This window comes from Terrapene carolina, unplaced genomic scaffold (assembly GCF_002925995.2).
Source record: "Terrapene carolina triunguis isolate 2854851 unplaced genomic scaffold, T_m_triunguis-2.0 Scaffold68, whole genome shotgun sequence".
NCBI lineage: Eukaryota > Metazoa > Chordata > Testudines > Emydidae > Terrapene > Terrapene triunguis.
Genome location: NW_020664419.1, coordinates 40,689,788 through 40,702,475, shown reverse-complemented (window position 1 = coordinate 40,702,475; position 12,688 = coordinate 40,689,788). Strand labels below are relative to the sequence as shown.

General features: G+C 37.8%; 1 protein-coding gene across 1 annotated transcript in view; it reads left to right on the top strand.

Annotated features, from left to right (window-relative positions):
* Nucleotides 1-12,688, top strand: part of CFTR (CF transmembrane conductance regulator) — a 136,085-nt gene that overhangs the window by 66,120 nt on the left and 57,277 nt on the right. The window contains exons 19-21 of the mRNA XM_026648922.1: nucleotides 2,556-2,706; nucleotides 4,767-4,994; nucleotides 9,167-9,267. Coding sequence (XP_026504707.1) covers nucleotides 2,556-2,706; nucleotides 4,767-4,994; nucleotides 9,167-9,267 — 480 coding nt within the window. The remainder of the gene's footprint in view (nucleotides 1-2,555; nucleotides 2,707-4,766; nucleotides 4,995-9,166; nucleotides 9,268-12,688) is intronic.

Sequence of the window (12,688 nt, the reverse complement as noted above, 5' to 3'; positions counted from 1 at the left end):
TCTGCTAATTATTGTGGGTTTGGTGGAAACATTGCCTGTGGCGAGGTTGTTCCATAACTGCATACTACAAGGCTACTTCCTCTGAAGCAACTGGTACTAGGGACTGTCAGAGACAGGATACTGGACCAGATAGACCATTGGGCAGATCCAGTATGGCAAGTCTTATGTTCAGTAAGAATATATGAAACTTCTTGAATTATAGTATTTTGGCAAGTCAAGAAGCAACACTATTAAAAACTATATTGAAATGAGAGAAATATGCAGCCAGATTTTGATGTAGGCCAGGAGTTGTGTATTACAACTTTGGAGACTTGACTTTAGAAGCAATCTAAAGGTCCATGCTCAGGCCATTGAAGCTCTGATGTATAATGGCGAGGCTTCGATTTTGATAAGGAGACCGGTTTACTGTCTTAAATGTTCTGGTTAATTTAATTCATGTACCTAGTACAGCTGGTTGGGAAATTTCCATCGGAATGCTTTTCCAGTGGAAAATGCCCGTTTCACAAAAATCAACAGTTTTCCATGGGAAAGTTTCAATTTTGAAAAAATAAAAATCAATATTCTGTAGGCAGAAGATGAAATTGACAAGAGCTTTCCAGGCAGGCAGCCAGCAAGCAGAAAAATTCCATTTCTCCTGAAGGAGAAATGGAATTTTTCAGAATTTCTGTCCCATAAAAATGTGGTTTTTACTTTTCATCCCATATTGAGATACAAACTTTCTTGAAACCTTGAAGTTTTCCATGGGACAGAAATTTCATTTTCTGAGTTTAAATTATAGGTTAAAGAGAGGTTAAATTACAGTCTGTGAAGGGGAAACCCTGCTTATATTCTAGACAAGAAATGCCTAGTTAGAAGGGAAAAGAAGCACCTACACAGAGCACTCAAAGGAGGTTCTCATAACTAAAGAGTCAGTTATGAAATGTAACTTATATCTCCTGCTGAAGCAGTCAGTCCAAGATCCCATTTCAAACCAGATAAGCAGTATTTAGGATTTCAAATAGCCAACCTCTTTACATGTGTATAACATAGTAGGGATTAGGCTTTAGTATAATGTTATTCATTATAATGACTTCACAAAACTACTTGAAAGCATGTACATTTTTAAAATTATACTTCTAGATCTGCACTATTAAGAATTGAACTTATGAAAATACAAGGGCACTTATTAAGCTATGTGTGATATGGCTCACTGTGGAAGTTCCACTTAGATATACAACTCCATTTTATACATTAGGATGTTTCAGGCAGGAAACACACATGTTCAGACTAAGAGGGTGCTCCTCTCTCAGAGGCCGCAAAAGAGATATCCCGAGCAGAGTCGTGATTTCACACTATTTGTTCTTGGACATTACTTTTCCCATTGTATGCCTAAAAGTCCCCTTTTAGTTTTCTTCTTAGTTTTCCATTTTCCATTAACAATTTGCTTCAGCGACTATGATCCATGAAGCCATTTCCTCTGGGGACTGTGGCCCAGATCCTGAAAAGCAACTCCCAGTGGGAGTTAGGCAGCTAAATACCTTTGAGGATCTAGGCGTGTCTCACATTTCTACTTCTATTACTCATGCAGGCAAGATCAGATACAAAAATGGCACAGCAACAGTAAGGACAGTGTAGCACAGATTTGTAACCTCTGCAGAATTCAAGAGAATGATAGGAACCTGTGTTAAAGCAGGGTCATCACGGGACTATGATTCCATGTGGAGTCTTTAATTTGGGAGTTATATAATTTGACTGAATTTCAGATGAATGGTTCATTCTCCTCTTAAGGTTACAATGGTTGTTACATTCTGCATTATGAAATGATGAGCAAACACAAACACTCTTGCATTACCACAAACCAGTGCAACACAGCCTGCAAAATTATAACCCATGCTGCATCAGCCCAAAGATTCACCTCTTAAAACAAATGTAAAATACAGTGAAGTATCTCATTGTTTACCATTGCAGCTGCTACAGTAGGTGTTTGTCCATAAACCTTAGTGCTCCTATTACATTGCTTAGATTCCAGATGAGGATTTTTTAAAATGAATACTCAAAGAAAAAAAAAGTGAAGGATAAGAAATTTTTCCTTAGAAAAATTCATGTTAATATAGTGTTTGTGAAAGACACCAGACTGAGATCATTGGAAACTGAAGTCCTCTCTTCTAGTCACAGACACCAAGAGCAGCAACTGTGCAAGTTTCTTTCCAGCGTGAAAGTTAATTCAGTGTCCATGGCCATTCAATCCTCACCTTCTGCTGAGATTGCCAGTTGTCAGGAGGTTTTATGGTGGTATGAATATTTGTCTGCTAGAAAATGATTTGAGACTACTATTTCAAAACTCAACAGTTTTCAGTCACTTACTGACGGGGCCTGGATTCAACCAGTGATTTAGAGGTGAAAGTTATCACCTTTTTTGCAAAGCAGCTCTTGCGGTATCTAGAGGCCACGGATTTATTTGATTGAAGTAATGAAGTTGAATGGTACATAGGCCTCAAGGGGTGATTCATCACCAATCTCTAATCTGTAAAATGAAAATGTATTTCATCAATACTATTTTTTCTTTCATCCTACAGTTAATACTGATTGTGACTGGCGCCATAATAGTAGTCTCAATTTTACAGCCCTACATCTTCCTGGCATCAGTGCCTGTGATAGGAGCCTTTATTATGTTAAGGGCATATTTTCTCCACACTTCTCAGCAGCTGAAACAACTGGAATCTGAAGGTATGTGTGATGCTTCTTGGGGTACCCAGTGCCGTGAGTCACCTTGTTGCCTCCAGAGCTAGAGAAACTTGCTTGCGACAGCTGAGCAATAGCTCCCCATCACAACCAGCCTGTCATCCCCGCAAGTATTCTCATCTGGTTACACCAGCCTTGCCTTTGTTCTGTAGGTAGATAACAGATGCACCCCAGCTCCTGAGACCCTTCCAAGTATCCCCCTGTCACTGGCTACTCACAGAAATACCAGATGTGCTGTCCCCAAAGGAACAGAACACACCAGCTTGTTAGATTCAACTCAGGGCCAACACTTTGATTTACGCCATAGCACTTCAATATATTTATAGTTAAAACAAGAGTAAGTTTATTATTAAATAACAGAGATTCAAAGTGTTAGCAAGACAAGGTATTGGAAACAATTGGTTACATATCAAATAAAACCATAACACACAACCTAAAGCTTAGACTAAACTAAAATTATTTCCTTGTCTTGATAATTCGAGCTTATCCCAAAGTCAGCATTTTTCAGCAAGGATTGTTGAGATCTTTTCCCCCCAAGACACAAGCCGTTCTCACAGCTTGTCCCCTCAGTAAAACAGTACAGGAGTGTCTGCCTTGCCTCGTAGAAATACCCACAAATGTCATTGTCCTTACTCAAGATAACCCTCTGTGGCTTGTTTTTTCCCCCTGTGTGCCCCTCCCCTGTTGATTTCACATCTCTTCATTAATATTTGACTTGATGTGTAAATGGAACATCTATTTTATTAGGTTACATCAGAAACAGGAAGAGAGAAACATTTCTTGTGTTAGAGAAAACTTGTTTCTTCACCTCTATTGGTGACACAGACTTTAAGGACGCTCATTTCTGGTACAGACACATAACTCCTTAAATATCATCCATACAAACATTTTGCAATGATTATGAAGATGAGTATGACATAAGCTTTTATTAGAGACCTTACATGACACTCTTTGGTGAACTAGAATGTTCATACCAGACTCAGGAGACACCTGTAATCTCCTTACACCCTGTGTGTGCCCCTTTGCTAGCTGGCATTAACATATTCTTGGGTCACTGTACAAGCAGCCAAATTTGTAGACACTGAAACCCACAACAAATAAATGGAGAAGCAATTTACCCTTTCACCTTTTCTTTGCCTTCTCTGGTACAAGATTCCATTGTCTGCAGGAGCAGAACATTCATCTCCCCTGATAGCCAATGCTATTACTCAGCCAGCAAATAAGGAGTTCCCTCCTGCCAAAGAGTAACGAAGAAAACAGATTTAAAGTTGGGCATCACCAGTGAAGCTGAAAATAAATAATGACCTGAAATAGTGTTTTAAAAAGATTAGATGTACTTGAAAATTTGAGATCTGGCTTTGTCAGTGCTCAGCACTTCTCAGGGATAGGCTCTTTATGCGGAAACATATTTAGAACATGTAATGACAACTCTATTTTAGAAGCAAGGGTTTGCTTGATCATTTATTCAGACAATGTTGTGGCTTCAGGACAGACCTTCAGCTCCTTAGCATCTCAGTCATGAATGTCAGATATTGATGATTACCTTTGCTTTTGGTTAGAGACAGGCCTGAATTGTGAAGTTCAAAGGGATCATTGTACTTTTGATGTGTTGCGAAACTTCTATTAAAGGTTTGTCAGTACTCTGCAATTCAGAGCGATGAGGCATTTTCTATTTGTTAAAAACCTTGCCTTGCTTAGTTCTCAGAACATTAAGGAATTAATTTTTGTTGGGTTTCCTCCATGTGATATCTCACTATAGCAGGGGTTTCTACAAGTAATTATACTAGCTGCAAACAAATAAAATGTTCGCTCATAGATTATACATTGAATGGAATTTCATCACATTTATAGGACCACTATTACCATATATCATGTCCTATGAGTATGTTGATGGTATTTGTGAAAGAAAAATAAGAAAATACATATAATTTAAACAAATGAAGATAGTTATATTGTTGAGTGGGGTTGGGCTTTTTGCTCATTTCTGTTCTGAAAGGTACTGAAGGATGAGTGTTTATAGTGTTTTTAATCTAAATACTTTGCAGCCCGGAGTCCAATTTTCACACATCTTGTTACAAGCTTAAAGGGGCTATGGACACTAAGAGCTTTTGGGCGACAGCCATATTTTGAAACCTTATTTCACAAAGCACTGAACTTACACACAGCGAACTGGTTCCTATACCTGTCCACACTGCGCTGGTTCCAGATGAGAATAGAACTTATTTTTGTCATCTTCTTCATTGCTGTGACATTCATCTCTATTGTGACTACAGGTACAGTAACTTTACTGAGAGATTAAAATGAAAGCTTTGCTTCTGTTTAAGGGGCCAGATTTAGAAACTATTGCAGGATTGTATAGGCTGAAAACAAAGCATTAAAATAGCAAATTTATTGTTATTCTATCAAAATATTGTGAGTTATCAGTTAAACTAGAAATGAGGTAATTAATATGATCTAAAATCTGATGTTTTACAGAATTGGCTGAAAGAGTTAATTTAAAAGTAATATCCAGTGAGGAAAAAACATGTTAAAGTGAACCAAAAATGTCCTACTCAGTACTGTAACTATTAAAAAAATTCTCTATGTTAATACAACTGTGCACCCCCATACCAATAAATGTACACTTACATGGTGCTCTTCAACTGTAGAGCTCATAGCTTTAGCATAACTAGGTTAACATTACTGTTCCCATATAAGAAACAGAAAGATTCGGTGAACTGGATAAGGTCACCCAGCAAGTCAGAAACAGAACCCATGTTTCCTGACTCTCAGCCTAGTGCTCAATCTACTGAGAGTACAGTTTAGCACCTCCCATCCAGAATCCCTGAAGTGCTCACAACTTAAACTAATTATAAAACTATGTATGGTATATGCTCTCACCATCTCACTCATTGCTGAAATGCTCCCACTGTTGGATAGAAGTTGGCGGCCGTTGACCAGCATAGTACCTGTACAGTTCAAGATGGAAAGCGAACATCTAAATGAAGTCATAGAGAAAATCTTAGTTAAATATAATGTATTTCTTCAGAAACAGAATGTCTCAAAGCCTGTCTGCTTTGGTCTCTCTTTGCATGTTAAAATTACTGAGCCCTGTGTAAAACACAGCAGTTTTAATGAGTTTTTAATATATGTAATACGCTGTTATTGTTATTTTGTTTCTTGTTCATGTGCATTTGTCCCCCTCTCCCAAATTTTACATTGATCTTTGAATTCAAGTCAGAAAAATCAAAGCAGATTGCACACGAAAGCATGAGTTTTACCTGATTTTAGGGAGAAAACCATAACCCCCCCCCAACAATTGCATTGCACAGCTCTAATTCTACTGAATCAGCAACAGCTTTCAGACAAAAGATGTGCTTAGAATGCTAATGCATCCTTTGCCACAATAGATTTCAGGACTTTAGCATTGAAGCCAAATGTGTGCATGGATTGGAGAGAAGGGATAGACCCTTCTCCAGGTTGAAACTCTGATTTTTTTTAAACAGTTAACATAAAAAAGGACATGAAAAAATACCTGCCTCTTATGGTGGCTATTTGCAGAGCCCTTCCACAGAACTATAGCCTTATATTCACTCCAGGAATTCTCCTCAGTTCTCTATTCTGCATTTTGTATTGAGAATTTTCATGAAAGGTATAGTTTAAAAATAACAAACAGAATGGTCCTAAATACTGTGTATAGAATTGATTGAGTATTTAGCTGGATTTCTCATTTAGTTAATAACATCCACATTGTGCTAATTAACACATTTGTAAGAACCCAATAATTTGCAAGGCAATTGTTGCTTGATTTTTACTTGTCCAAATGCTTTCAAAATAGCATTAATAAATATTGGAAGAGGGAAAATCAACACTGTCAGTTAGTCCGTTTAATTTATTTGAATATAATCATTTACACAGAGGTTACCATTAAAGAGTCAAGATTTACCAGCAGCTGTTCCCACAATAGTGGGAACAGTATGAGAGATATCACAGTTAGGGTCCTGTCTTATGGGGTGCAGAATGCCACCTGTGAAATGCAAAATCAGGTGGCATTTCCTATTCTGAAAATAAGGGAAAACCCTGATATTACAGCTACCATTGCACAGTAATTCTTGGAAGATGTTAACTTTAAAGGTGACCAAAGTACATGGACAATTTCATTGTGATGCTATACTGCAAAAAGTGTTACACTCTGACCTAAATTAGCAAAATGTGATCCACCATATGTAGCCACATTTTTTTCTCTAGGACAACACAAAATATGAAATGTTTGATGCCTAATCCCATTCTTATTGGGGTCAATGGCAATACTTCCACTGACTTCAAATTACAGCAAGATAGGCCCTCAGCTACCTGTACAATTATATTTCAGTATCTGTCATATTTTAAAATTGAGAAAAACAAAACATTAGAGACTAAAAACATTAATTAAATATTCTTCCAGATATAGAGTTTTAAATTGATCCAGACTCTATCCAGAATGGGGAGTGCCAAGGTTATGAGCTGTGTCAGACAGGAAGTCTCTCCTTTGTAAATTTATTTGAAGTTCTACTGCCAAGTATTGTATATTACATGTACAGTTTTCTAGCACTGTGATTACTAGAAGCTTGACACAAACTCAGGAGAGAAGGAATTTAGAAGAATCATTTTTGCACTAATGTGGCAGTGTTCTGCAGAAGTCTACAGCAGACTATTTTCAGATAGTTTTGCACAAACTATACTTTGCACTTAAACATCGCCCTTTTCAGCTAAGGAGCTCAAAGAACTTTATGATCATCAACTCCAAGACAACAAACGTCATTAAGGTGGAGTTAACACCAGACCACCACTTTGCACCATCTATAATCATTAGTGTGCAGCTGGATTTCAGACAACACATTTGGATTTGGATGAAGTTTTGCAGTTGTGTATTTGAATAATTTAATTCTCAAATTCAATAACATTGTGCTAATTTAGCTGCATTAATACATTCAGCAAAGGCAGAGTTCAGATATCCAAATTTCATCTGCCCAGATTTATTTTTTTCATTTTATCTGTTTTTCTCTTAGAAGTTACACAAATTTGTATCATAATGTTCTACCTCCTTTTACACCTTTAAAATGACATTATCAACTTAAAAAAGAATCACTGTCTGAAAATGTTTACCCACTTTACTTAAAACTAATATTTCCAGGGACTAACTGAAAAGTTACAGGGAAAAATCATGGGGAAGCAATCTTCACGCTTCCCCCTTGTTTGTTTATCTTGTGTAAGCACTTTGTATATAGTCAAGTTCATATTACTCAGGAAAACAAACACAATTTTAATAAATATGAAAGTTTGATTATGTGTATATATATAGATATGGGCAGGCAGACAGAATGGCAGGTGCAGTACCTGAAACTTCTTTGAATTTGTTTTCTGAAAGTGGTCAGATTTCAATAGGACCATGTTCCTTTTTATTCTTCAGATTTATAATTACTTTGATAAAGGGAAGGAGTCTATAAAAAATGTACAGGAGGTTGTTTTTTGAAGCAATGGACAAACCAGAGGAAGGTAGCTGTAGTATAACCAAAAACTTTTATCCAATTTGACATCTTAAGCCCTGTATACAATGGCATGTCAGATTCAAAACAGAACCATGGAGGGATTATAGTACTCATGACAGTCTCTGTGAATTTGCTGAGAGGCAGCTAAACCCTATTGATATTAAAGGCAATCAAACAAGCAACCCACAAAAAGTCATACCACCAACTCTCAGTAAATAGTAAGAAAAATTTGTTCTCAATTTGGCCAACAGATGAAAACCCAATCTTCAGCTTGTGGACTAAACCGATTGAATTATCTTGGTGGTGGTAGCATTAAAATGGAACTCTAGTCACAAACCTTTCCATAATTAATTCTTTTGATATCTAGATTTGATATAGATTCATAGAGTCTAGAATGAAAAACTTGAGGGCAAGTAATTAAGGTCACATAGGGCCTGAACCAGTTCCCAATTTAATTCAGTGCTAAAATTCCCCATTAACATCCATCAAAACAAGATCAGATCCATAAGAATATAAGAATGGCCATACTGGGTCAGACCAAAGGTCCGTCTAGCCCAGTATCCTGTCTTCTGACGGTGGCCAATGCCAGGTGACGCAGAGGGAATGAACAGAATAGGTAATCATCAAGTGATCCATTCCCTATCACCCATTCCCAGCTTCTGACAAACAGCAAGCCTAGTATCAATGTCAGGAGTAGGACCCAGAATCCCAACTCCCAGTCCTTTGCTTTAATTGCTAAAACATGCTTCCTCTTTGAACAGCAGCAGCAGCAGCAGCAAAAAAAAAACCAAAAACAAACAAAAAAAAACCCCCCAAACACACACACTTTTACTGGACATTCACATTTTGAGATATACATACCCATTTTCTCTTCTAGCCACTGGCTTTTTATTTGCATGTAAGCATATTTATAGACAGTTTTTTCCCCCTGCCTGCAGGTGAAGGGCAAAGCAAAGCTGGCATTGTTCTAACTTTAGCCATGAATATCATGGGCACCTTACAATGGGCAGTAAACTCAAGCATAGATGTGGACAGTCTGGTAAGTATAGAAAGCAGCTTGTTTTTATTATGATTATGATTATTACTACTTGTCTGAAGAATTGTCTTGTCTTATTGTTTACTAGTTTGTTTTTGAATTGTGGCTGCAAGGCAGATACACCAAAAACCTCCACTCACTGCTCTGCCAGTAACAGTCACACTTTTTCACTACAGAGACAAATTTGTGTGGTGATTCTGAGATCAAAAGTCCACTGGAATTATATATGGGGACAACAAATAATTTCACCTGGGACTTTAAAAAACAAAGCCAGATAGATTTGAAGTAGTGAGGGGAGAATGTCAAAAAGGATTGGATTTGGTTTGCAAGGACCAGGGGTTATCCAATGCTTAATGCTCAGTCTATTTTAGGAATTTATACTGCCACCCATCAGTGGGGCATCCAAGCAACTTCCAAAAAAATTAATAGCAATTGTGAAGGCCCTAGTAAACTTCCTGGAGTGTTTGGCACGTCTTCCTTTTTGCTACATAAACGCTGAAGACCGCGGTAGGGGTTTTGTTTTTGACTTCCATTAATTTACCTCTTTTAAAGGTTGATTTGTTTCAGAGTAATTGTTATTTTTAATTTATTTATTTAGGGTCACTTGTGGGTTTTTTTATGGGAAGTAGAATGTTTGATGCAATGTTCACTCACAGCTACCTAAACTTTTTGAGAGACAAGGTGGGAGAGGTAATATCTTTTACTGGACCAACTTCTGTTGGTGAGAGAGACAAGCTTTCGAGCTTACACAGAGCTCTTCTTCAGGTCTGGGAACAGTAGTCAGAGTGTCCCAGCTCAATACAAGGTGAAACAGATTGTTTAGCATGAAGGAGTTAATACAAGTTGTAAGAGACCATTCAAGGTGAAGTGGGCAGTTCATACTGGGAATAAATTTTTGAAGATGACTAAGTAGGCTGAAAACTCCTAAAAGAGTATGTTTGCTCATGCAATTTCCAGCCTTTTCACTTCTGACTAGAAACTTAGAAGAGTGAAAAGGAGGTAGGGAAGTTATCAGACTCTTTCACTGATTAATTTAAAACTGTGTTAATTGCATCTACCTTGAACGATGTGCACTACATGATTTTAAAATATCCTACTTTAACAACAACATCCTGAGGCACCTAAACAACAAGTACACCAATAGTATCTTATTAAATAAAGCCCGCGAGCAACATTACCTAGTCCCACTTTCTCCAACCCTTTGATCAGTTAAAACCATTTCAGCAGGAGCGTGGGAAACAGGTGGGTCCTGACTAGATTTCTAGGTCACCAAATCTTGGTTTATTTGCATTCAGTTGTTTGTTATAAAGGATGGGAATGGTTGGTGTTGGGGATAAAGATTTGCCAGTTTGTTATTTTTAACAAGTCAGTTCAGCCACCCCCATTCTGAAGCTAGCCCTTAAGAGCCAAAAAGCTAGGAATTAACCATCTACAACATATAGTCCCTCTGCAACATTGATGACTTGTGCTCATCTAGAAACATAATGTACCTGGAGAGGTGTATATTTCTCCCCATCCACCAATGACTTTATGGTAATTCTGCTCTCTACTACATCAGACCAGCATGTCTCCTTGAAAGGTATGTATTCTTATTGCACAAGAACCTTGTGAAACCAGTTAAAGTAACAATACCGCCACCTTCAAAACTCTTAAAAATATTGATACAACCTCTATGGCAACAGCTTGTTTACCATAACAGTAAGATACATAAAAAGGCAACTCTTTGGGCCGGGCTGGTGTTCACCAAAACATCCCCTTGTTTTATGTTAAGGCATGAATGTGGTAGCAGCAATCTCTCAAAAATATTTCTATTGTATCCATCCCCTGTCCTATTTGTAAACTTCTTCTTAACTCCAGGAGACACAGTGAGGCTCTTCTATGCAGAAAAAAAATCTGTACAAAAGTCCTCTTCACACACTACACCTTTCAGTGTTATTATTACAAACAGAAGATGGAGCTGATATTTCACAAAGGGAGCACTAGTGCCTGTCCTGGCCTGCAAAGAGTATTTGATATAGTAACACTTTAGTAAGGAAGAATTCTCTCTTTATTACTATTTTTAATGACAAATTGCTGTAAAAACATTGGCTGGTAATAGCAGCCAGGCAGTAGCAAAAACAAATCCTCATGCTCTTTGCAGAATCTATGAGCACTTCCCCATGCACATAAATAGCTCTTTTTCCCCCTGAAACATTTGCTATCTCTGTGATATTGGTTCTTCTGAGGTGCATCTATTATCAAATCAGAGATGGAAAAGGGCCTGCTAGGCTGTCTACTCCATGCCTCTTCTAGTGAAGGGTTGCTCCCAACACTACAATTTCTAGTGCCTTTGTCCAGACTAGTGTTAGATGTCCCCATTGAAGGGACTTCCACAGCTTCTCTGGAGGGATTATCTCTCAGGCTAATAGATCTCACTGTCAGGATCCTTCCCTGACATGCACCCTCTCTCTCTCTCTGCTAGCAGACAAGGGATAATATCACCAGAGTCTCAAGGAAATCTTACACTGTACTGCATATAATGATGTGTATTTATTATTCTTAATTCTCTGTATTACTTACAACCTCCAAACAGGTATCAGGTCCCCGCTCTGTTAGGGGTTATACAAATAGCTAGTAAAACATCTTGGCCCCAGAAAGCTTACAGTCTTGTTGTCAGAGTCTGCAAAGATGTACACATGTGCTTAACTTTGTGTTAACTTCATGCCATTGAAATCAGTGCAGAAAGTTAAGTACAGACAATTCTTTTCAGGATCAGGGTCTTGGTTAATGGCAAGATGCAACAAGTGGATGAAACAAACAGATGGGTGGGAGAACAGGGAAACAGTCATATGATCATGTGTATGCATTGATTGAACAGTGCATACAATTGTGAAGAAGAATTATGGAAATTTACCATAGGAAAAATACATGTCGTACACCTAGACTTGGGTCAAATTTTAAAAGCAAAAACAGTGTCAGTGTTAGAGTGGAGTCTGATTTTTCATTTTCTTTTTAAAAAATCATTCTTAACTTCAGATCTTTGGATTTTTCCTATGGAAATGCGACAATCAACAAGTGAACTAGATAGAGCAGGTCACAAATAAGTTGTTCCCTCCCCCATTGAAAAATTGAATTTTCAGTAACCTGTGGAATTCATTGCCAGGGGATGTTGTGAAGGCCAAAAGTATAATTGAGTTAAAAAAATTAGATAAGTTCATGGAGGACAGGTCCATCAATGGCTATAGTCAAGATGGTCAGGGACACAACCCTATGTCCCGGTGTCCATACATCTTCAACTGCCAGAAGCTGGGACTGGACAAACAAGGGATGAATCACTCAAAATTACCTGTTCCGTTCACTTCTTTTGAATGATCTGTTACTGGCCACTGAAGACAGGATATTGCGCTAGATAGACCATTGATCTGACACCATTATTCAGTTTATT